At 44.1% G+C, this 23,907-nt stretch overlaps 1 protein-coding gene across 1 annotated transcript; it reads right to left on the bottom strand.

Moving 5' to 3' along the window:
- Positions 1-1,756: 1,756 nt before the first annotated feature.
- On the bottom strand, positions 1,757-21,799 carry CAVIN2 (caveolae associated protein 2). The gene is made up of 2 exons (XM_029606084.1): positions 20,952-21,799; positions 1,757-4,190 (listed from the first exon to the last, which is right to left on the bottom strand). Exons 1-2 carry the CDS (start codon positions 21,420-21,422, stop codon positions 3,396-3,398), a joined length of 1,266 nt encoding a protein of 421 aa, XP_029461944.1. The 5' UTR covers positions 21,423-21,799; the 3' UTR covers positions 1,757-3,395.
- Positions 21,800-23,907: the final 2,108 nt, after the last annotated feature.

Here is a 23,907-nt window from a genome sequence, read left to right as displayed (position 1 = left end):
CTATTGAAATTCTAATTCAGCTTTTATTAGTGTTGGTAAGTAATACCTTTTATTGCACAAATGTAAGAATCATCCAAGATAATGAAGTGTTTGAGCTTCTGAAATCACATAGGTCTCCTCTTCAGATTCGGTCACTGTCAGATTTAGCTTCCTGTGCTCTTACTGGCTGAGCTGCTAAGTCACATGGTAAACTGCAATTATCTTTCATTTTGCAGTGCAGAATTCTACCTAAAAAAAATCTTCTTTGCTTCAGGAACAACAGAGATACTATAAGGCTTCTATATATTTTCTTCTCCTCCTCCATAAACTGATTGGTTACATCTATTAGATCAGGGCTTCCTAAACTCAGTCCTCAGGATCTTCAACCAGATGTGGTTCTCCGGATAACCATGAATATTCATTCTGTTGGTCTAAGAACTAAGCTAATTTGCATATTTGGTTACCATGAAAACCAAAACTGCTTGAAAGTCTTGAGGACTGATTTTGTGAAATCTTGAGCCATATAACTGATTTACATCACTGTCAAAATAATATGAAAATAACAAAAATGCATTTTCACACATTATACCATTATATTTTTGACAAATTACAGGACTTTTAAGATACATGATTAAGGGCTCAATAAAATAAAAGTTAACACGCATGATAAACGCATTATGTGCATTTTAAAACTACTGTGCTATGCAATAAGGTCTTAAAATGCACTTTAAGATGGCCCATCAATACATTAAGATGCATGAATTAAACTTAGTACATATAAATGCAGGAGTGTCATATGCAAATGAGGCTTCAAACAGTGCACTCCTGACTCTTTATTTTCCAAAGGTTTAACACCTGCCTTTGACTGGGTGGTATATTTTTGGCAGATCTGGTGCCGGGAAATCCCCCATGCTAACCAATCCAAAGGCTGAGGGGTGATCAGCAGGGTTATTTCTTCCACCTAACCACCCCAAAAATGACTGTGCCATACACCCCACCCCCAGTATCACAGATCCCCCTCCTCCCCACAGTAATAATAGAACTCACCCAGGGGTATCCCATTCCCTCCATCTTCCCGACACAATGATGTGTCTCTTGTCCGAGGCACCCCCTCCCCAAAGCAGTGGCACAGCTCCCATTGGGGACTACCCAAGACCCCCCCTGCAGAATGGGCACTTACCATTCTAGAGGTGCCATCTTTCTTCATCGGCAGAAAGGACTGCAAAGCCCACTCCTATCAATCATGGTGAAGCACCTTTTAGGCACCGCCATTCAGAGTTAGGCAGCTATTGATGATGAAAGTGGACCCCTCAAGAATGGTAAGGTCCCATTTTGGAGCCCCTGGATGGGCTAAGTAATTGCCACAGGATGATGGGGAGAGGATGGAGGCAGATGGAAATCCCCCTAACCGGCCTTTTGCTTTGGGTTGGTTAGCATGGAGGATTTCCTGGAAGCTGGTGTGAAAGTTACAGTTTTATGTGTTAATGTCCACGTTATTACCAATGTCACACCTCTGAGGGTAAGTTTTTAGCCTGCTCTAATGAAAATTTATTGCACAGCACATTCAGTCCTCTTTTAATGTGCATGCAAAATGTTCCTGATTTGTATGTGAACATGTTTTTTAGCATGAATTTTATTGTATATGCCTCTATGAGTTAAATTCACTGTGGAGCCTTCTCAGGGCTAGTGTTGCATTTGGGCACTGTGACGTACTGACTGAAAGCTGCCCCCGGTTAGTGGTGAGCTCCAAAATCTATAAAACAAAAGGAGACAGATGTGTGCATATTTTACAAGTCTATTTATATATTTTGAAGAAAGCAGGCTTTAGTGTAATGTTATATTGTTACACTGCGATAGAAAAAAAGTTAACAATACATTGCATTTTACTAACAGATCTCTGTATATCTGCAGAATTAAATTGTGACAAATATGAAATCTCGAAGAGGAAAAACAAGTTATGATAATATATTAAGGAACCTTTGTTTTCAGGGAGGGGGGAGGAATTGAAGAACTGAATTCTGTATTATGATAATGGACTGTACAAGATGTTTTTTAATGAGTTTTTTTGTAAGGTAGATCTTAAGGGAACCATCCCCCCTATAAAGTCTGGCACAAAGGTGTTGCAGAATGTGGGAGATAAACTACTTCCTGTTCGTCATTGCTATGCTATTTCCCTGCAACATACTGTAATCCTGTTTGATTTCCTCTCGTTGACTTCCAAATTTTATTTTCTATCTTCATTTAAACTTTGTTTCTACTTTACTATCACTATCTATTTGCATTCTCTGGGCAAAATCTATAGTTCTATGATAGGTAAGTATATATATCTATATATATGTATGATTATATATATATATAGAAATTATGGTGCTCAAAAATCTTATACTGAGAAATTATACTTCACAACTATTCCTTAATATAATTCAGTGGAGGTACAATGATTTAGAATTTGCTATTGTATAAACAAATAATCAGATTATTAGTTAGAGTGCTTGATCTCATGTATCTATCTATCTATCTATATATATTTTTTTCCATCTCTTTTATATCACTTTAGGTACAGTAGCTTATATATTTTTTCTCCTCTATCATCCTTTATGCCATTTTGCCAAGTAAAAGCAGGTGTTTTTAATAAGTGAATAACACATTGAATGATTTGCTGGCATAAACAGGATATGGGAATGCATCTACAAACACAGCATTGCTGTTGATTTTTACTAATCTAACACTTCAAGCTATTTAGAAATTAACATAAGCAAGACATCAGCATCCCCGCCCCCATCATGTACATCAAATAAATACTATGCAGATGGCTCTCTGATATACTAGGCTAATGGAATTGCCTGTTTCCATTGCAGATGAAAACACATAGTAAGAAGATCACATAGACAGTGAGTATAGCAGATATGTGTATGCTATCATGCTGGATAGCCTAATTGAGAAATTCCTCTTCAAAAATACAAAAAAACCCTGTATATCCTGGAATAATAAGTCATAATGAAAACCATCATTGTGGCTTACAAGAGTTGTCACTAGGTGATGTTATTGAACATGGCAACTGCTAGAATTGAAATTGTACTGGAATAAATCAGTTCTTTTTTCTTCAGGATACCAGCTGATAAATGATTGGATGACCATTTGCGGCTTCGTTTTCTTTTTCCAATATTGTTTCCTGATAACTTTCGAGTGTGCTTACACAGTGGGCCCAGTCAACTGAAACAGTATGTTGGAGGCTGCTGTTGTGAAGCACCCATGGTTTACCTTCTTGCAGTGTCAGACTAAATGAGGTCAATAAACAGGCATGATCTACAAAAATACAGCCATTAGTTCCTATCTGTAGCATACTTAAATGTGTACTGTGCTATTCACTTACTTAAAATTATCTGCCTTTAATAATCTTGAAGAAACGTCAGTCATTATGCATTTTGGTTTATTTGGAGAATGGCTGGATGAGCTGGCTCCTCAAAAAATTCTTCTGCATTGTCAGTATTGTTTACCTCGTCTTCTTCTTCAAAGTGTTTCTCATTAGACATGTCTAACCCTGCCTTAAACTCTTCATTGTCTTCAACAATTGTGAGCTCTATGTTACTGTTCATCATTACTTTCTCTGCTGCTTTCACTTCTTTCTCTGTAAAATCACTTTCTGCTTTTGCTTCTGGTGTAGAAGATGGCATTTCTGAAGGCACCTCACCTAATGAGGTCTTATCGGGCTCAGTGACAGCCTGAGCATCCGTGGAAGTTTCTTCGGATATTTCATCATTCTTTGCAGTAGATTCTCCTTCGCGGGCTTTCTTCAAACTCAATGTGAGTGGCGTCACTTTGAAAGAGGACCCTTTTCCTGATGCTTTGTGGTGAGTTGAGGTAAATGATTTCTTAATCTTCTCCCTTCTTTCTGGGGATACAATCTTGGTTCCAATCTTGTTCATCTTTTTCTCAATGTTCTGGCGAGAAAAGGCCTTCTTGAGGCTATCCACCTTTTTGAGACTCGATTTCTTTAGTTTTTCAGCCCTTGATTCCCCAAGTTTCTCCTCTGTGCTGTCTTCCAAAGCATCATCTTCATGAGTGATCTCCTCATCGGACGACAGGCTCACTGTGTGCAAGGTCTCTTCCAGAGCTTTGTTCTCATCCACAGGTTCTTCCTGCCCTTCTGTTATGCTCGGAACGGATGCAGGATCTTTGACAAAAACATTGGCAGGAATCTCATTTTCCTCCTGAAAGAGTTGACAGTGTGTAAGTGTCATAAATCTTGGAGCACAGATGTGATAAACAAAAGTTTGAATCTTAGTAACTATTGTTTTAGACTTTGAAAAAGGAAGCATTTTTCTTATCATAACATAGTTAATTAGGATCTAGACACTTGCTTACCCAAATCTCTATGTCACCTGTTTGATGAGCTTCCAAGAGAAAGGTTTAGCGATAGGAATGATTAATGTTTACACTGAACATACAATACATATCCTTTTCTTGGTTTCTGAGACTGGGAAGGATTGGATAACCTTTTACATTTTTTAAGTGATTTTGAAGGGAGGATGGAGAATTTGAGTTTCAATATAACTCAAGTTGCTTTATCTCTGAAACTCAGCTGGGTTAGCTCCATACTAGTAACACAGACCATGAAATATCCACAGTATATTCTACTTCTTTCATTTATGCAAATAAATGAATCAGCTTAAAGTCTGTAGCAGCTGTAGCACTTTGAAATGTAAAAGGCAGGGTTTCTAAATTCAGTTCCCAGCACCCTTACCAGATCAGGAAGTTTCCAGGATAACCCAAATATGCAAATTAAACTGGATTATGCCCCATGGACTAACATACCTCCTTTTATCTGCATATAAGATGGGCAGTTTTCAAATAGCTCTTGTACCTGGGTAAGTAGTCACTTACACGAGAAAATGGATTTTGAAAATTTCCCTCCCTATGTTGTTCAGCTAAGTGTAGACAGCCTGTTTTAAGGGATTTTTTTTTTTTAACTCTAAATGTATGTTGAGGAAAATCACATCTCACTAGTAGTGTGCGATACAGGGATCTGTAAAGAAGAGTAGCATTTTAAACAGTGGTATGTGGTCAGGATCGTTGGGGCAGTCAATGAATTCCCTGGGCTGGCCTGAAGATGAGCCAACTATATGTAAGTGGAGGAAGGAAGGAAGGAAGGAGAAGGAATGAGAGGAACAGATGAGAAGGGGAGGTAGGGAAGGGAAGAGAAGAGATGAGAAAGGGGATAGGTGAGAAGGGTGTCCTCTGAAAAAATGAATACATTCATGACTCCCAGCAGGGTTGGCTCTCCTCCCTCATGCCAGCAGTGAAACATTTAGTAACAGTGACATGCAGCACAGGCGGTTGGGCCCGCGGTGCCATTGGGAAGTGGAGGAAGCTCTTCACAGTGTGCTGCAGCTTCTCCCATAGCTCATTGGCTAACTGTGCTTTGGTCAGCCAATGAGCCGAGGGAGGTGGGAAAAGCGGAAATATGCTGAGAAGCAACTTCCTTCCATTCCCGCTTCTGCTGCTTATGGCTTTCCCTGCACTGGCTGATCTTAACCATGTCCCTGATGATGGAGGAGAGAGGGGTGAACAGCACAAGGGAAGGGGAACAGAAGTCACTGAGGGAAGGAAAAAGAATGGGAAGAGAAAAAAAACAGAACAGGAGAAAGTGAGAGGTGGAGGGCAGGAAGAGGGGGTAGCAGCAGAGAGAAGAAAGGGGAAGGAAGCAGGAGATAGGAGGGTAGAACAGAAAGAGAGCAGCAGAGGATGTGAAGGAAGGAGAGGACTGAGGAGAAAAGACGAAGAAAGGAAAAAGAGAGAGGCAACAGGACAGGAGAAGAGAAGGGGAAACTGGAGAGAAGAGGAAGGAAGAGTAGGAAAGGCAAGGAAGAACAAAGGAGGTGGCTGCTGTGTTGGCCAGGCCCATGTGGAGACTGCAATTTTGGTCAACCTGCTGAACTGAAGAAGAAGACTGCTCTTGCCTGCACCCTGCATACTCTGGGGAAAGGGAGACAGAGAACATTTGTGCATATGTGTAAGAGAGAGACAGAGAGCATGACTACGTATGTCTGCATGTGAATGTATGAGAGTCAAAGCATGAGTGTGTAAGTATGAGAGAGCATGGGAGTGGTTGTGTGTAAGAAAGAGCATGTGTGTATGTGTGTGAGAGAGAGGACATCTGTGTGTGTGTGTGTGTGTGTGAGAGAGAGAAAGAGAGACAAGGAACATGTGTGTATACATGAATGAGAGACAAAGCATGTGTATATATGTGTATGTGTGAGACACCATGTATGTGTGTGTGTGTTTGACATGTGTATATGAAAGAGATTGCATGTGTGTGTATGTTTGTGTGTGAGAGAGAGCATGTGTGTATGTGTGTGTGAGAAAGATGCTGCATGAGTCAAGGAGGAGGCTGCAGTTGCCTGTATGTTCAAGGAAGAGAGAAAGCACGTGTGTGTGTGTGAGAGAAGGCATGTGAAGGAGCATGTGTGTTTGTGCATGTGTATTTGAAAGAGCACATAGCAGAGAGAGAGAGAGAAAGATAATATGTGTGTGAGCAAGAAAATGTATATGTGATGGAGAGTGTGTGTATATGAGAAAGAAGAAAGTTTGTACACTCCCTTCTCCTATTAATCCATGAGAATCTAAGGGTGAATGTTAATGAAAACTTCCCAGGGATGCAGAGCAAGGGATACTTTTTATCCTTAATTCTTTTCATAATTGGGGTGTTATTTGTTGTGTCTGCTGTTTTGAAATATTTTATTGGTATTTAAGAATTTTTTTTAAATTTGTACAAGTTTTTAATTATTGAATATTCTTTTTGTCAGCTGTTTTGAAATGTTTATTTTTTTCTCCAAGTATGATTTTTTTACGATGTTCTATAATTCTTGGTTTTATTTTTTATGTTTCATGTGGAATGATGATGTCTGCATACAGAGTCTGGCTTGCTGCGCTTTCAAGTTTCTATTTAGATTGAATGGACTCTTTTAGGGATGTGCAATCGTTTTTTCCAGAATTAGGCAATGTCAACGAAATTGCCTAATTCTGAATGGTTCGGGAGAACTGAAAAACGATTTAAGTTTTTCCGAAATTTCAGAAAAAATTCATTTTTGAGTTAGTGCGCTCTGTTATGCTCAGGCTTGTGAACCCTTGGGCCGACGGGAGGATGGAATACCTTAGGAGGAAGATCCGTAGATTCTCCCATCGGGTGGCGAGGCAGTAACAGAAGATGTGACCAGCTGACCCTCGGTACTGGAGACTGGAGCGACTGTGGAGGCAAACGAAGAGTCGTGACGTCGAGGAAAGGAACTGTGTCTTCGCCACTGGAAGCCCGCGGTCCCCCCAGGAGGAGCCCGTAGGGACCTGGGCCGCTGGGACTTAGGTGGACCTTTGAGAGGTCAAGGAGTCGGGCGTTCGATGCAAGGGCTGACTGGAGCTTCACCCCTGGAAGCCCGCAGTCCCCCCGGGAGGAGCCTGTAGGGACCCGGGTCGCTGGGACTTAGGTGGGCCCTTGGAAACGATGGTCCAGAAGAAGTCCGAGGTCACGTGCCAGAGGGTCGCCACTACCAGTCCGAGGTCGTATACCGAGGGATCGCCACTTGCCAGTCCGAAGTCACACACCAGGAATCACCGCTTGCCAGTCCGAAGTCACACACTAGGAATCACCGCTTGCCAATCCGAAGTCAGGAACCAGGAACACCAAGGCAAGACACGACAGGAACGAGGATCCAAAGGACAGGAAGACTCACCGAAGCAAGCAGACCTGATGAACGAAGGACGTTGCCAAGTCAAGGAATGAGCAGAGGAAGCCTCCTTTTATACTTCCTCTGCTCTGGCTCATAGGAAACAGGTGAGTGTAGTTAAAGGGATCAGGTCCCTTTAAATCTGACAAGGAGTCGTGGCCTCGCACCTAAGGATGGTGGCGGCCATCTTGGATTTCCTCCATGGAGGAAACTCCGCGAGGGAGGAGCAGGGACGGCTCCCCACCCGGCGACCAGCACTGGGGTTCAATGTGGAGTGAAGGGAATTGGATCTGGGGCTTGGATCTGGGGCTTCTCCCGGAGTTCCTGTGGTGGGTCGCCATCGTGGGCATGGTAGGGGACCGTGGTCGTGGCCTTCCACGGCCGCGGAACACAACACGCACCAACTGGAGTTAGTGCATGCTAACTCCCGATAGTGCGCACTAACCCGAAAATTGGGGCCCCTGAAAAAAAAACCCCAAACCGCAGGAAAAATTAAATTCCTGCGGTTTTACCCGAAGCACATCTATAGTCTCTTTAGTCTGTGTTTGATGAGGATTTGTCTGTGCATCCTCATGTGTGACCAAGATGAGGCATTTTGTTAGCATGTGGCTTCTGTGTAAAGATCTATGGCAGCTTGGCTTGTTCTATTTTCCTGATAGGAGGTGTACTGGTGTTGTAGGATCTAGTGTAATATTTGAGGTGTTACCTTTTTTATAGGTATGGTTGTTACTATTTGAGTGCTGAGAGTTAGTGCTATATTGGAATGGAAGGTTTACTATAAAGTAATTGTAATTCATTTTTTTTCAGAGGATTCATTGACAATTTGTCGTCAGCATTGAATTAAAGACAGTATACTTTAAAAATCTTTAACCCAAAGGCTGAATGTAGGTGGCTGTGTGCTGTGCTGTATCTGGGTCCCTCAGCCAACTGTGAATGCACTTTAAGAAGAGATCAGTGAAGGGTGAGGATGATTGATGCACTCATATTTACATAACTTTGGGAAAAATGATCACTGTGCCCATAATACACATGTGCATACACAATTAAGGGAATGCATGCAACAATGCAGATTATACTCTTTCATTCTTATGGTGTTTCAAATAGATTCATTAGTGCATCACTCATCATTGATAGTTCTGTCGGTTGTATTGATTTACTGGTAGACTGTCCATTGCCACTGTCCTCAGGATGCTAGAATAGAAGGAACAGAGAGACGAGAGAAAGAAGGCAGGTTCAGGGGCAGTGGTGGCACATTTATGCAAATGAGGGGAGGTCAGTTGTCTCTCTTCTCCCTGGTCCTCAAGTGTCCAGTCCTGGCCTGTGGAAATGTTGGCAACTCTGGGGTGGGGGGAGAAAGAAAGGACCCATGGGTCCATGCTCTGTATCTTTAAAGTACCTAGCAATGCCAATGCTGGAGTCTGCAGCAGATGAAGTGTCTTGGCCTGGAGGGGAGGAAGGTTGCAAAGGATAGAAAGAGTGGAAAGTGCTCTTAATGATTGCACTGGTTTAGGTGAGGAGGGAAAGAGAAGCTCTGCTGAAACTGAGCCTCTCTCCTCCCCTCCACCTGTTTGTTGCCCCAACCTTCTCTTTTTCTTCACCTTTGCTCTTTTGTACCACCCTTTCTCATTTCCCTTCAGCTCTTTTCTCCCATCCCCAGGCAAACAAAAGGTGCTCTGGCAGGCCTCACACCAGGGTCTGCCTGTTCAGAGGCTGGTGCCTTGCATATAGAGCCATAGAGTGGCTTAAGCAGAGACAGGCTCAGACAGCTGTTAGCCTGGTATGTGGCCCCACTCCTGTGAGGATCTGGATTGTTCCTCAGGGGGTTCAAAACTGAATGCTGGGAACAATTCTGGCAACTTGAGGGTTAGAGGGCTGAGATGAGTTGAGTCATTTGACCCGTGAGTACTCATACCTATGTAACTGTATACCTGTTCCTGTAAATACAGTGAAAGTCTTGTTGGTTAAAAGTATTGTGAAGTTTGACTGTGCCAAGTATGTAGAAGATTGATACAACTGGATTAAATGACCTGGGTGGAACTATATTTGTGTAGGCCCTATGATGTAAAGTCTTATCCTGGAGAAATGGAAGTCCTTATGCTTCTCACTCTTTTTCTGGCATTTCCAGGGTCACTCCTGCAGTTCAGTCTCACTCTTCTCCCCCTCCTTTCTTCTCTGCACCTTCCCCATCTCTCCCTCCTCCTTTCTGTGCATGTACTTAATCCCTTATTTGGAATCTCACCACATACCACTGATTTTACGACTAGAAAACATTTTTTTAATAGGTATTCACATGCTTTCTATGTTCGATTTATAAATAAGCACATGATAGAAGGTAAACAATAGCTTTCAAACTACCAGGAGATGGGAATTAAACTTTATGTTGAATTATAGTTTATAAAATAATTAAGTGGGAGACATTTAAATGTAGCACTAGAAAGTGAGACTTAATTACCTTTCAGTTTAGGTTCATTTACTGATAATTTTTGTTTTTTTGTTTTAAATAACCCTTTGTATAAGTAGCATACCAAGCATAGAAATGACATCGCCTCAACGTTAGTGTTCCAGGAGCAGTTGGTTGATTATATCAGACATTTTCCCGAAGCCTTAGAAGTCTGTGACACCAGCACAGGAAACGTTATGGTCCAACCCAAATGAGGCAGTTTGATTATTCTCCATCCCAGATTCAAAGATTTCGCCACCAGGACTAGAATCTGGAGAAACTTGTCAATAAAACAAAAAATACTGAGAAAGACCTAAGCAAGCATATTCCCTTCCCCCATGATTCTGTAAACTCCAGAAGCTTCAATATGTTCAAATACACTTAGAGGTACATTTTAAAAAAGAGCGCGCGCGCGTACTTTTATTTGCGTACCAGGCGCAAACAAAAGTACGCCGGATTTTATAAGATACGGGCGTAGCCGCCCGTATCTTATAAAATCCAGGGTCGGCGCGCGCAAGGGGGTGCACATTTGTGCAACTTGCGCGCGCCAAGCCCTGCGCGCGCTGCCCGTTCCCTCCACCCCCCCGCACCTTCCCCTCCCTTCCCCTACCTAACCCACCCTCCCGGCCCTATCTAAACCCCCCCCTACCTTTATTCCAAAAGTTACTACTGCCTCCGGGCAGTAGTAACTTGCGCGCGCCGGCTGTCTTCTGGCGCGGCAGGCCCCGACACAGGCCGCTGTGTCGGGGCACTCGGCCACGCCTCTGGACCGCCCACACGCCCCCCGAACACGCCCCCAAACCGACACCACGCCCCCTAGCCATGCCCCCCGACCGCCCCTTTTTTGCAAGCCCCAGGACTTACGCGCGTCCCGGGCTTGCGCGCGCCGCCGAGCCTATGCAAAATAGGCTTGGCGCGCGCAGGGGTATTTTAAAAGGGTTACGCGCGTACCTTATGCACGTAACCCTTTTAAAAGCCAGCCCTTAATGTACCACTGAAGTCTGAGCAAGTTTATTTATTTTTCTTGCTCTCTTTTTTTTGCAGGCACTCGTCAGTGGTTTGGCATCCATTATTTATGCCTTCCTAATTCTTTTTACCTTTCTCTTTACTTTTCAGAATATTTTTGCTTTAAAAAGGTCATTGATATACAATGTATCATTATCTCATTTGCAGCCTGAAAATGAACAGATATGTATACATGTTGATTATAATATATTAGATTCTGAAGTCTACAAAGTTTTGAGTGTTTACTAACCCCCTGACACCATTAACTTCAAGTCTCATCTACTGCTAAGTTATGTTTTTAGAGTAGTTTAAGGTTAGTTTATTTATTTCTTGATTAACTGCGAAATCATTAAAAAAAACATTGATGTGGTTTGCATAAAATAATAAATTAATCAAAATTGCATTACATAACAACCCAAAACACTATATTGTAGTTTATGCTGAAACCAATCATGTATCCTTTGTGAACTGCATGATCTCACGCTGGCGCTTTTATTTATACTGGATGGCCCTGCATGTTAGGGTCGCTTATCTTGAACTTAAGGGAACCAAAAGCACAATAGTGATGTGGTCCCAGGACAAAACAGAGTTTAATGTGGGTTAGAAAAGCAGTGATGTAAGGGCTGTGGGAGTGGTGCCACAGCCACCATGCTGACTGTAACAGTGTGTGCAAATTATTGCAACTATTTTAATTCAAATATATAAAATAATAAATGCTAAAAAAAATTAAATACAAAAAATAAAGCAAGCCAACGTAACATTCTTAAAGCAGCCTGTCAGTGCAACCCCTCCCTGCCCCCTCTAATAAAAATACATTGTCCAGACTGCAGCTGTGACCAAGATTACAAGTATTCAGTAAAAGAATCAATATCAAAATATAATATAAAACACACATAAAAATTAGCAAATATACACATAAGTAGCCTCTACTAACATACTCCGTATTTTACAAAAGTCAGAAATGCATTTGTATTTTCACTTTTGCTTGCACATACACGTGTAAAAATAACAAGGGGAGATCTAGGTGCGTTCTGGGGTGGGGCCAACACTTACCCGCATTAAGTTATTAAAAGACACGTTCGCACATTATCCAACTTACTCATGTATTTGTACACCTACTAATTATCTGGCGTAAGTGATATTAAATGTGTTTATTCATATTGGGGTAGATTTTAAAAGCCCTGAGCACCTATTTTGCATAGGCTGCCGACATGAGCAAAGCCCCGGGACACGCGTAAGTCCCAGGGCTTCGTAAAAGGGGCGGGAGGGGCTTGTCCGGGGGCATGTCGGAAGTCAGGGGTGTGTCCGGGGGCGTGTCTGGGGGTCAGGGGTGGTCTGAGACGGGTCCGGGGGCGTGGTGATGGTTCGGGGGCGGGCCGGGAGGGCGGTCCCGAGTCCCCCGGCACTGCGGCCTGTGCCGGGGATGGCGAGGCGGTGTACGCAAGTTATGCCTGCTTCGAGCAGGCGTAACTTGCACAACAAAGGTAGGGGGGGATTTAGTTAGGGCTGGGGGGGTGGGTTAGATAGGGGAAGGTGGGGGGATGCAGAAGGAAAGTTCCCTCTGAGGCCGCTCTGATTTCGGAGCGGCCTCGGAGGGAACGGAGGCAGGCTGTGCGGCTCGGCGCACGCAGGCTGCCGATTTTGCGCAATCTTGCGCGTGCCGACTCTGGATTTTATAAGATACACACAGCTACGCGCGTATCTTATAAAATCCGGCGTACTTTTGTTTGCGCCGGTTGCACGAACAAAAGTACGCCCGCGCGTACTTTTTTAAGATCTACCCCATTGTATAGTACTGAGCGGGTGGGAAGTCTGGATAAACTGGGGGGAGTTCAGGCTAGAGAACCAGGAAGGTCTTGATGACCTGGAGAAGGGCTGGGTGAACTGGTGGACTAATTGGTAAACTGTTTAATTTCATTTACGCTTGCATGTTTTAAAACTGGTCAACTTATGTGCATAAACTGGGACTTGCACGAGTAATTCTTACTTTGCATTTGGGTGTAAAATATACACGTGTATATTTTTTAAATGGGTCAGAAAGGTACGTGTGTTTAATGCATTGATGACCATGGTGTCAATGCATTGCATAGTTCATGTGTAAGTCTACACACATGCATATGTTGCAATGTAGAAATGTGAGAATGTTGTAAAAAGTGTGTCTAACATACGCATGGGTTATAAAATGGTAAAACGATGCACGGCCATATACACATGAATATGCCACCACACAGCTGTTTGAAAGGCATCCTCTTAGACTAAAGTGGTGTCTGTCAGAGACTTGGTTGTGGGGCAGAGTGCAATGCAGACAAAGCTCAGAACTTGCATGAGTACTCCCTGAGCTAGGCGCCTAGCTCAGAATGTACAGCTGTCAATTCCGAGTACCAGGCATACATGTATGCACAGATATTCCAAGTTATGTGCGCATGCTCTGTTGTGAGACCAGCGGACATGGAGACTGGTAAGATGAGCATGCACACCTCACCCACTGCTGAGAAGCCCTCATGCGTAGCAGACACAAGAGGCTCTAGAGAGCCGTGGAACCAGATGGAGTCAGTCACAGTGATGGGCAGCCTGGAAAAGAGGGCCACAGAACTGGAGAGGAGTAAATAGCAAAATTGGTTGGATTGGGTAAAGTTGGTGCTGGGGGGGGGGGGGGGGGGGGGAGGGCAGAGGGAGGATCACAATGCTGGGTTTAGGATAGAAATGGGGAGGGGGAGTGGAGGGGGTGGAAAATGTCCAGGATGAAGGTGATGGGGAGATGGAGTTTGCTTCTAAGGGGTGAACAGAATGCTGGGGTGGAGCTGGGGAGGGAGGTTTATGTGTGGTGGGAACAGGCTGGGGAGTGGGAGATGGAGTATGCTGGGATCAGGCTGGGGAACGAGGGGCTATAAATTCTTGTGGTTTGGCTTGGGAGGGGGTTGGAGTGGGCTGGAGAGGGGGGGGCAACAGAGGTCTGGATGAGCTACAGATGGGGCTGGAGCATTCTGGGGCAGGAAGCTAGAAAGTTCTGGGCTCAGGCTGGGGAAGGGTTGGAATGTGCTGGGGCTGGAGGAAGAGAGTGCTAAGATTGTTGAGAAAGCATAGAGTGTGCTGGAGTGGGCTGAGGAGGGAGAAGAGTTCTGGATTCAGGCTGGAGGGGGTGAAGAGAGTTCTGGGCTTGGGCTGGGGAGGGGTTCAATGTTCTGGGAAAGACTGGGGAGAGGAAGAGTTCTGGTTGGACTGGGGAAGGGGGTCAAAGTGTACTAGATTCAGGCTGGGGAGGGGGAAGAGAGTTCTGGATTGGATTGGGGAGAGGGTGTCTGAGTGTGCTGAGAGCACTGGGGTCAGAGTGAGGAGGGGGAAGAGAGTTCTGGGCTGCAGAGAGAGGTCAGAGTGTACTAGAAGGGCTAGGGAAGGAGGAGAGCATTCTGGGCTTGAGCTGGGGAGACTGATCAGAATGTACTGAAGTGGGCTGAGAAGAGAGAGAAGAGAATTCTGGGGTCAGGATATGTAGACAGGATGGACAGTGCTAGGATTGGGCTGGAGAGGAGGGGAGTGAATAGGGACCCCTGGGGATTTTCACTTGATATCAGCTAGTTTGAGTGTACTGTGAAGTTCTGAGATCACGCTGGTGGTTGTTAGTCCAATTGGTGGTTTCACCTTATTTTCACTTTTTCTTTCTTTTAGCACTTTTGTACACACCCAGAGGCACTGTAGATTCAGGACAGGGCAGCTGGAAGAAGCATGTCTCTAGATCTGGGCACAGTACAGAAAACACTGCACAGCTAATGGCCCTCGGTGCTGACCATCATTACTCATTCTAGGCTGGGACTTCTCTGAAATACAAACACGTTTGCTCAAAACATAGTGGGTGGGCCAGGCCAGTGGCTCTGCTGTGCACCACCATGCAGGAAATCCAGCTGCGACTTCTGAGCTTCTGCTCCTAGGGCCAGTGCCAGGAGTGAGGATGCTGTGGGGACAGGGTTCTCAGCATGCGAGAGTGGTAGGAGTTATGACAGGGTCTAAGGGTAACAGCTAGTGAGCAGGCTCATGGTGTCCAGATACCTGGCTGAGGATGGGTGCACTTATAAAAAAAAAAAAAAAAAGGGGTCAAGTTCCAAATCAAAGGTCATAACATACAACTGGAACATTGCTCACCACTTTGATGGGGGGAGGGGGGAGGGGAACTGGATACAGACAACAACCAACATGGACCCTGACTTTTACAGTCTGCAGTACTGATATACAGACATAAGAGGAAAAAAGCACAGGACGGCTTCTACAGCCAAGTCCCAAAGCAAAGAAGCAGCATTGTCTGAATTATCAAGAAGGCTCCTCTCGCAGTAAAAATGTTGCTAGCAGTAATTTATGGGTTTTGACAGTTGCTTGGTTTTGAGAGACTGTAAATATTACTGCACTTATAAGGCTTGGGGCTAACTACACGGAGTGGCTGTTACTACCCTTGAGAGAAACAAGGGAGTATCCTGCATGGAGCAGCAGATACTACCCATAAGATGCTTGTTAGGCAGACTGGATGGGCCATCTTGCCCTTTTCTGCTGTCATTACTATGTTACCACCACAAAGCCTTATTCAATTAAATTGGAAGCAAAAGGAAAGTGCCAGGAAAAAAAAAAAACCCGTGATTTTATGATGTGGCAAAATGCTTGTTAGGGATTTTATTTAGAATAGCATTTCACTCGTAAACTAAGCAGAGCTGAGCATAGATTATAGTAGCAATGAGTTAGCATGTAATGCATTTTATTATTTTAATGTATTTTATTTTGTAAATTGTTCTGTAGTTTCGGTTTTAAGCAATATAAAAGTCCTTATGAGAAATAAATATTTAATGCACGTTCGCTTAAACTCCTATGTTGCTAATGTGCGAATAAGTTGCATTTAGGTAGAAAGTCTTTATCAGTTTCTTTCTCTTTCATTTTACATTTTTGTCTGGGAAGTCGAACAAATAAAGACCATAACAAGATTAATACTTCAGGCATTCTCCACTGCTTTTTAAAGTTCGCCTACAACGAAGAAAGGGACCCGCGCAACCATGTTTGGATCTTGTTTTCTAGATTCAGATATCTTAAATTTCAAAACTGCGGATGTTCACACTTTCACGGACAAAGCAGGAACGAACAGCTGGGCCCCTCTCAAAGTCTGTTGAGGAGGCCTGGGATTTTTGGTTTTTTTTCACCGATTTCTTTTCCGTTTCAGAAATGAAAGATAAAAGCCCAGATGTACAGCTCATCCTAGCCCTCTTTTTGGGCTCCTGAGGAAAGCCCTGGAGTCTGTGGAACAAGCAAAGGGTGCGGTCAGCTCCGGCGGGCACCGAGGAACAAAGAGCACGAGCTCACCTGGGAGAGCACAGCGCCCCCGCCAGGGCAGGCGGAGCGCCCGCTGGCCAGCGCCGAGGCTGCAACCGCGAGGCCAGGCCTCGCCCTGGGCTGGGGTTCGCTTTCCTTAAGGGAATTCGCACAGTCGCACCCCCGCCATTTCGTACTAAGCGCCGCGTATACCAAGCATTTCTTTTTCCCCCCGTAGGCTCCGAGTGGGAGCAAATACTTAGTAAATCCGGCTCTAGGCATGCGAGCTCCTCCCAATCCCGGATTTTGCAATTCCCTGCGGCTCTCCTTATCTCCGAGTCATCTGCCAAACCACTAGCACTGTTGCTTTCCCGAGTCTGGCAAACGCATCTGTCAAACTGCTTCTTCCTCCCCCCCCCCCCCTTGCTATTGTTTTATAATAGTTTACATAAACAGGTTAGTATTTTTGACCTGGCACGAAACAAAAGTATTGTGTAGTGTGTCATATGTAACTGATGAATGTGCTGAACTGCCCGTGTGCGCTTTTTTCCGTCACTATAATGGGCCCCGCCGCTCCCATACCCCCTCCCCCCTTTATTTTTTTTATCGCATACCAAACAGGGGTGTCTGATCTTTCAGAGACCTCATTGTCAGGGACTTCTCTGTGCACAGAACTATACAGATACAAAATGCCAATGTAGCTATTCAGCCCCAGGAATGCATAGAATTTTTTTTTCCATAGCTATTGTTGTGATATGACACAAAACACTCCAGGTAAGTTGATATTAAGAACTATAGAAAACCGAGTGCATGGGATTGCAATAAAACAACTATGAGCAGAACAATAAGAAGCATTGCTGAAGCTTTACCATTAGCCATCTGATACAGTTTGTGGCGTCTATAGCAGAAAGGTGTGAGGCAGGATAATGTGAGAGAAGAAATGTTTGCTTTAAGTGCTGCAGGAGCTACAACAGCAATAAGATAGGGTGTCTGTGTGTCCTGTAGCTACTTCTGTGGATTTCTAGAACATATTTACTCTGTTGCAAATTATTGTTAGAAGGCTCAAAAGTTAAAGGGCCTAGTTTTGAAAATTACATTAAGTTCTCCACCAGCTTGATCCATATACAGCAGCAAAACAAGTTGCTCCTTGGTGAAAGCAGAATATTAGTTTCTTTAAAATACATATACAGGCTGCTGAGCTTCTTCTGGCACCGACTTAACTTGCCTATTTCTTGGTTTTGTTGCTTCATCTCTTGATATTTCTAGATTTCCTTTCTTTTGCGTCCCTACTGAATTTTTCTATACACATTATATGCATGGAAATATATAACTGGCCTTGAGCTACAACGAAAAGGCGTGAGCTAAATGTATTAATAAATAAACATGAAGGACCTTGCTGTCAGCAGAGAACGGATGAGAATCAACACAGTAACGCCTTGGTTTACTTAAAAGTCATAAAAGGCGTGGCTATGGAAAAACAACCTTCGGAATTTTTAAACACTAGCATCTCATGAGGAATGAAAGAAATTTTGAGACCCAAAAAAGGTAACTCATAGTCTGGCTTTGTTTAAATGACAACTGAATAACCTAACAACTCTAGCAAAAAAAAAAGTTGCTGCCATTGATACTTTGTTATACCTAGAAATTATATCAATGTTAAAAGAAATCGATGAATTCCATTCTTTAACACTTTACAGAATCTCAGTGGCTCTTTTCAGCTTTATAGCATTTTAATATCTGAAAGCTTTTAACAAACAAATTAACCTTTTCCAATGGAAAGGAAACAATAAAGCTACAGGGAGATACATTCAGGAACAACATCAGATAAAATTATTATATGGAAAGGGTGGTGGTGGAGTCAAGAAAAAGAGCAGAATTCAAAAAGGCATGGGATAAAACACAGAGGATCCCTTATTGGCAAGAAGCTGGAAACAAAACACTGAGGTAACCTACATGTAACAGTGGGCCAACAGCAATGAAATGATTATATTGTTTCCAGCAAAAACACAGGGTAGCTGCATGGAGTGGCAGTTACAACCCTAAACAGAAAGCACAATGGTAACCTGCACAGAGCTGCGTTGACAACCCTAACAACCGTGCTGGGCAGACTGGAGGAGCCATTTCAATCTTTTTCTGCCATTATTTACAATGTTACTATGTTAAGTAACTATTCCCATGTACTTTATTTTACACAACCACCTGCGAGCTAGGACTTTATTCACTGAAAAAAAATATATAAAAGAAAAGCCTCTAGCAGCCAGATTCATCAGTTTGAGCATTTTCAGCAGATTAAGCAGCAACTGTAACTGGATAAAAAGTTTTAATCCTACCCTCAGTGTTTATACGTCTGTAAATATGTTGGCAGGTTCCGAGTGCCAAAACTGTTCCACATCTCTGGAAAATCTATTCACAGGCCCATGTAAGGCAATAGGAGTTTACTTTTCACGCTGCATGCTCCCCATAGAAAGTTGGAATTATTATCTTTATAAATCTGTATTGCATAATGGCTTTAACAATTAAGGCACAATAAATTGTACCATACTATTAAAATGGTATTATCAAAACCCCAAACTGGAGGCAGTGTCCACCCACAGATACCAAACGGTGTTCGATACAGAAATAGGTTTACCTGAAGTTAAGTGGCTCAGACAAAAGATATTTTCTTTTAGACAAATGATAAGACCAACCAAATTTAGCAACATTACTGTCCAGTGAAGCAAAAAAAATTGCTTATTACTATGCAGGCTATTGTGGAATTGTACTTTATTGTCTGTTGAAAATGTTTAAAGCTGTGATGGGATACTGTACAATATTCCAACAAGTCATTCATTTTTGTAAACCAGTGACTGAACAGATCTGACTTTACTTCCCTATTTAGGGAGGGCAAGTTTTGTGTGTTCACTGTTTAGAAACGGGCAGGTCATATGCAGAGCACAACATACAGATTTCAGGGGTCTATTTGGGGTTTCAGTTCTGCTCAGGTTTGGAGTTTTAAAATTCAAAACCCCTTTAGAATTAAGTACATGGACTTCCAGAAAAATTATTTTTTTCTTTAAAAATCAGAATTACTACGGTGAGTCTTGAAAATACAAGAATATTTTCAAGTCTGGATAAAGGGAAATACTTTTCATTTCCAAAAAGTTAACTTGAATTCAAACTATACAAAAATGCAATATCTGAAGTGCAAAGGCCCCACCCTAGAAACTATATAGTTTTAGATACCCTATGGAGAGGGAGGGACTATAAAGCTGAGCAGGAGATGTGAATGAGCAGACTGGATAGGTGCATGATCTTTATTTGCCCTCAGAGTCTACCAGATTACTTACAGGCCGATACAGTACCAAGAACATCAGTGGAGCGCACTGTTAACCTACCCAGGGACGTGCATTTTCCCTTACCCCTTATTCAGTAAGGGGTGGAAAACGTGCGTTCAACCCGTGGCACCGAATAGCGCCCTCAACATGCAAATGCATGTTGAGGGCCGAATTAGGTATGCCCGCGCAATTCAGTAAGTAAAATGTGCAGCCAAGTCACACATTTTACTTTAAGAAATTAGCGCCTACCTTTGGGTAGGCGCTAGTTTCTGCCGGCACCAGGAAAGTGCACAGAAAAGCAGTAAAAACTGCTTTTCTGTGCACCCTTCGACTTAATATCATGGTGATATTAAGTTGGAGGTCCTGAAGGGTAAAAAAAGTAAAAAAGAAAAAAAAATTAAAATGGGCCGGCTGCTGTCGGGTCGAAAACCAGACGCTCAATTTTGCCGGCATCCGGTTTCTGAGCCCGTGCCTGTCAGCGTGCTCGAGAACCAAAGCCGGCAAAATTGAGCGTCGACTGTCAAACCCGCTGACAGCTACTGCTCCGGGCCAAAAGGAGGCGCTAGGGACGCTCTAGTGTCCCTAGCGCCTCCTTTTTCCCGTTTCTACCGCACCACCTAATTTAAATACAGAATCACGTGCACAGGCGAGTGGCCTGTGCGCGCGCTGGGAGAGCGGGCGTTCGTCTGCTCTCCAGCGGACTCTACTGAATCTGCCCGTTAGACAGGGAGGGAGTGGTGATGTTAATTGATCTTAGATGGTCTGTCAAGGCCTGTGGAACAGTTTGGGTATATGCTGGAACAATATAACAAAGGGGCAGGGGTGGAGGCACTTGCTTTTTCAATTGGAAGAGTGGGCTAGCTGATTAGAGCAGTGGGCTGAGAACCAGAGAAGTCCTCAGTCAAATCCCACTTCTCCCACTGATGTTCTTGGTAACCTTGGGCAGGTCTCTTTGCCCTTCACTGCCTCTGGTACCAGTTTAGAAAGCAGCCCTCAGGGAGCAGGGGAAATATCTGCTGTACCTGAATTTTTAACTGGCTTTGAGCAGGTCTTTGGAAAGGCCGGTACTCAAATTTCAAATCGGACTCTCCTGGACCCTTCTTTCTGAAGATCAGAAACTGGATTGGGCCAGCTTGTTATGGGGGGATGGGGGGGGGGGGGGCGGGGTATGGAATGGGACTGGAAGAGGGGCACAGGCAGAGCACTGACCTGGAAAATGAGCACCTTGAAGTGGTTCCTGCGCAGTAGCAGGCTGTGGTTGCTCTCCAGCCGCTTCACCTGGCTGCACTGCTTGTCCATGCGCTCCCGCACGTCGCGCATGTGCGCGCTGACTTTGCGCGACTTCTCCAGCAGCTTGCCGACCGCGCTGCCGGTGGCGCCGTGGCTCTTGGCCAGCTTGGTGACGTCGCCCTGGATGCCCTTCACCGCCTGCTCCAGCTCGATCTGCCGCCGCTCCATCTTGCGCTGGTTCTCCTGCACCGCGTCCAGCATGTGCACCAGCTTGTCCAGCAGAGTCAGCACGGTGATGGCGTTCACCTGCGAGCCGTCGCCCAGCGGCGGGCTGGGGCTAGGGGACTCGGCGGGGCTGGGCGCCAGCAGCTCCTGGCTCTCGGGCCCCTCGGAGCTCTTGCGGCGAGCCGGGGCGCTGCTCTTCTCGGCCTGCGCCGCGTTTTCCCCCATGACGGTGCTTTGCTTTGAGAGAAGACGGTCTCACCCTTCCTCCCCGCTTCCAGCGGCGAGCTCCCCCCAAACAGGCGAAATAAGTCGCGTTTTAGCGCAAGGCTTGATTTTGATTGCGAGGGCAAGGCTGGTGGGAGGGGGGGAGGGGGCCGCGATCGATCGGCGGGTCCGCCCTGCGGGAGACAGCGCGGAAAAGATGGAGCAGGTGCGCGGAAAGTGACAGCAAACCTTATTCCGGGCTGTGTCTTTAACCAGGGCTCCACTCCACCCAGTGGGAGGCGAGACCCGCTGCAAAAGTTACAACTTTTTTTGTGATTAATCGTCAGATCCAGAGCTGGCCTTCCCTCCTCCCTTGCCTGGCACAGTGTTACGTGCAGGGTTAACCTTTTTTTTTTTTTCCCTTCTCTTCCCCCCTTTCTTCTTTAGAAGTGGAATGCCGTTTTTTAATGATGACTTCATCCTGCCGGAGATAAACACGCAGCCCTGGCTCGGAGCCACCGCGGGCTATTGGCTGCAAGGGATAAACTTTTCCCCTGCCTGCTCTGCTGCAGTGGGAACGCTGAACGTGTTAGTTTATTTATTTGTTTGTTTCAGTTTTCCTGGAGCCAGTTATTTTGAAGGGTATTGTCTGCGTTTGAGGCACGTCCCGTGCAATGTTTGCCTGCCAGCTTTGCCCTTTTCCTCCTTGTAAAAAGTTCGGGCGCTCCCTGGATCTGATCTCGCCATCGGGTGTTTAATGGTCTGATTTTTGTTAGCTATGGATTACTAAGAAAATATGGAAATTCAGTAGAGCATTGCAGTTTGCAAGTTAGTTTATCTTTCCTATGATTTTTTTTCTTTATTTGGGTAATTAGACACAGTCTGAACAAGGGAATATGAAATTTGAATGAAATGTTGCTCTTGCACTTGGAACCTTACCGGGTAATTTTTAAAAGGATCTAGGTGCTTAAATGCTCTTTAAGCGTGAAAATGGGCTTTTGAAAATTAAGACATATGCTACTTTTATGTGCATAAATCCTTTTTGAAAATTACCCGTTAGGGTGCAGGTATACATTGCTTTTTCTGAAACAGAAGCTATTAAATTTAGATAATGTGTGGTACAGTAATAGGATTTTTGTTCCATGTGCTTTTCCCTTCTTTTGTATTAAAAAAAAAAGTGTCATTATAATATCTCAGTTTTTGCTTGCTTTACTGCTGACAGAGAAGTCCTGCCTCTCAGCAGTTTGTTCCTCAGAGGATTTTAAGGGCCCAGGATTCTTGCCTTCTCTCATCTTGAACCTTGGTAGCAGGGAATGAATTCGCCATTTGGGGATGGTTTGGGTTTCATAGCGCTATGATTATTGTTCCTGTGTCACTGGCAGAAGACACGGGGTAAAGGGAAATGAGACCGGTGGACAGAAACAACTGTTTGCCTAAAGAAGAATGTCAAAAGAACTGGGAATTTTCTTTGGCTGGTGGAATGTACAGCAGGTCAGATTCCTTTCAAGGGAGGGTCTCTTCACACTGATGCCCAAATGAAAGCGTTCCAGCCTGGAGGAATACATCGGTACTTCATCCCTCTGTAGAGTTTGCTGGGCTGAAGACCATAATTTTTGAACAGGTTGTCTGCTTTCTTAAAATAACTCTTTTTGAAATCCACAGACTAGTGAAAGAGAATTACTGTTGTCAGTACCAGTGAAGGAGTTTAGTGGAAAATAAGCAGAACAGGTGCCTAGATCAATGAGAGTGGCATTTGACCTTATAGTCTTTTTGCCTAGAATAATGACTGTTTCCTTAAACTAGACTACTAGATGATGCAAACATGGATTGCTTATGACAGAAGTCTGACTGATGGTTAGATGCCTGCTGTTTTGAGTTCTGCTTGCATTTCAGTTTCTTTTTTCCTGGCCATGTAAAAGTGCATTATAGCAAGATCGGTTATGGCATGAACCTGGCTGAGAAGGTGGATGGCCTACCCTTCATTTGTTTAAAGTGCAGTCAGATGTTATACTGTCCTTTATTACTAGAATGCAATGACTTGAGGGTGGCCGTGAAGAGAATTGAGAATGGTTAGGATCAAAAAAGAAAAGATCATGCTTGACTGAAAATGTCAATTCCTTCCTGCTGTACTTGATATCCGATTGACTTTTAGGCCACGTCTGATAATCTGTGTTTCTGTTATGGAGCTGAAAAATGATTTAGAAAAGCAGGGTGGGTATGTTGTTTTTTCTTAACTACCAGTAGGTGGCAGAAGAAACCACACAATCCATTAAAGAGTGTCTGAAAACAAAACATGGTAGCCATTCGCCGTAACCTGGAGTCTCTGCAAAATGTGTTACAGAGTGGGTTTTAGGGGTAAAGTATTTTCTTTAGAGTATAGATCTGAGTTGCTGTTTGTTTTCATAGCTCCTAACTTACACCAGAGAGAATACAGTTACCATTGTTATCATAATTTGTAAAAATAAAGTGCAATCATGAGAGCAATGTTGAAAGCTTCTAGAGAGAA

Source organism: Rhinatrema bivittatum, chromosome 6 (genome assembly GCF_901001135.1).
Source record: "Rhinatrema bivittatum chromosome 6, aRhiBiv1.1, whole genome shotgun sequence".
NCBI lineage: Eukaryota > Metazoa > Chordata > Amphibia > Gymnophiona > Rhinatrematidae > Rhinatrema > Rhinatrema bivittatum.
The sequence above is the reverse complement of the archived record's forward strand: the minus strand, read 5'-3'. Positions and strand labels throughout refer to the sequence as shown.

Bases quoted from the DNA above. Each gene is read 5' to 3' on its own strand.
- CAVIN2 (XM_029606084.1), bottom strand. From the start codon at position 21,422: ATGGGGGAAAACGCGGCGCAGGCCGAGAAGAGCAGCGCCCCGGCTCGC. The intron at 4,191-20,951 runs GTCAGTGCTCTG...CAACTCTTTCAG, and splicing joins TCAAGGTGCTCATTTTCCAG to GAGGAAAATGAGATTCCTGC.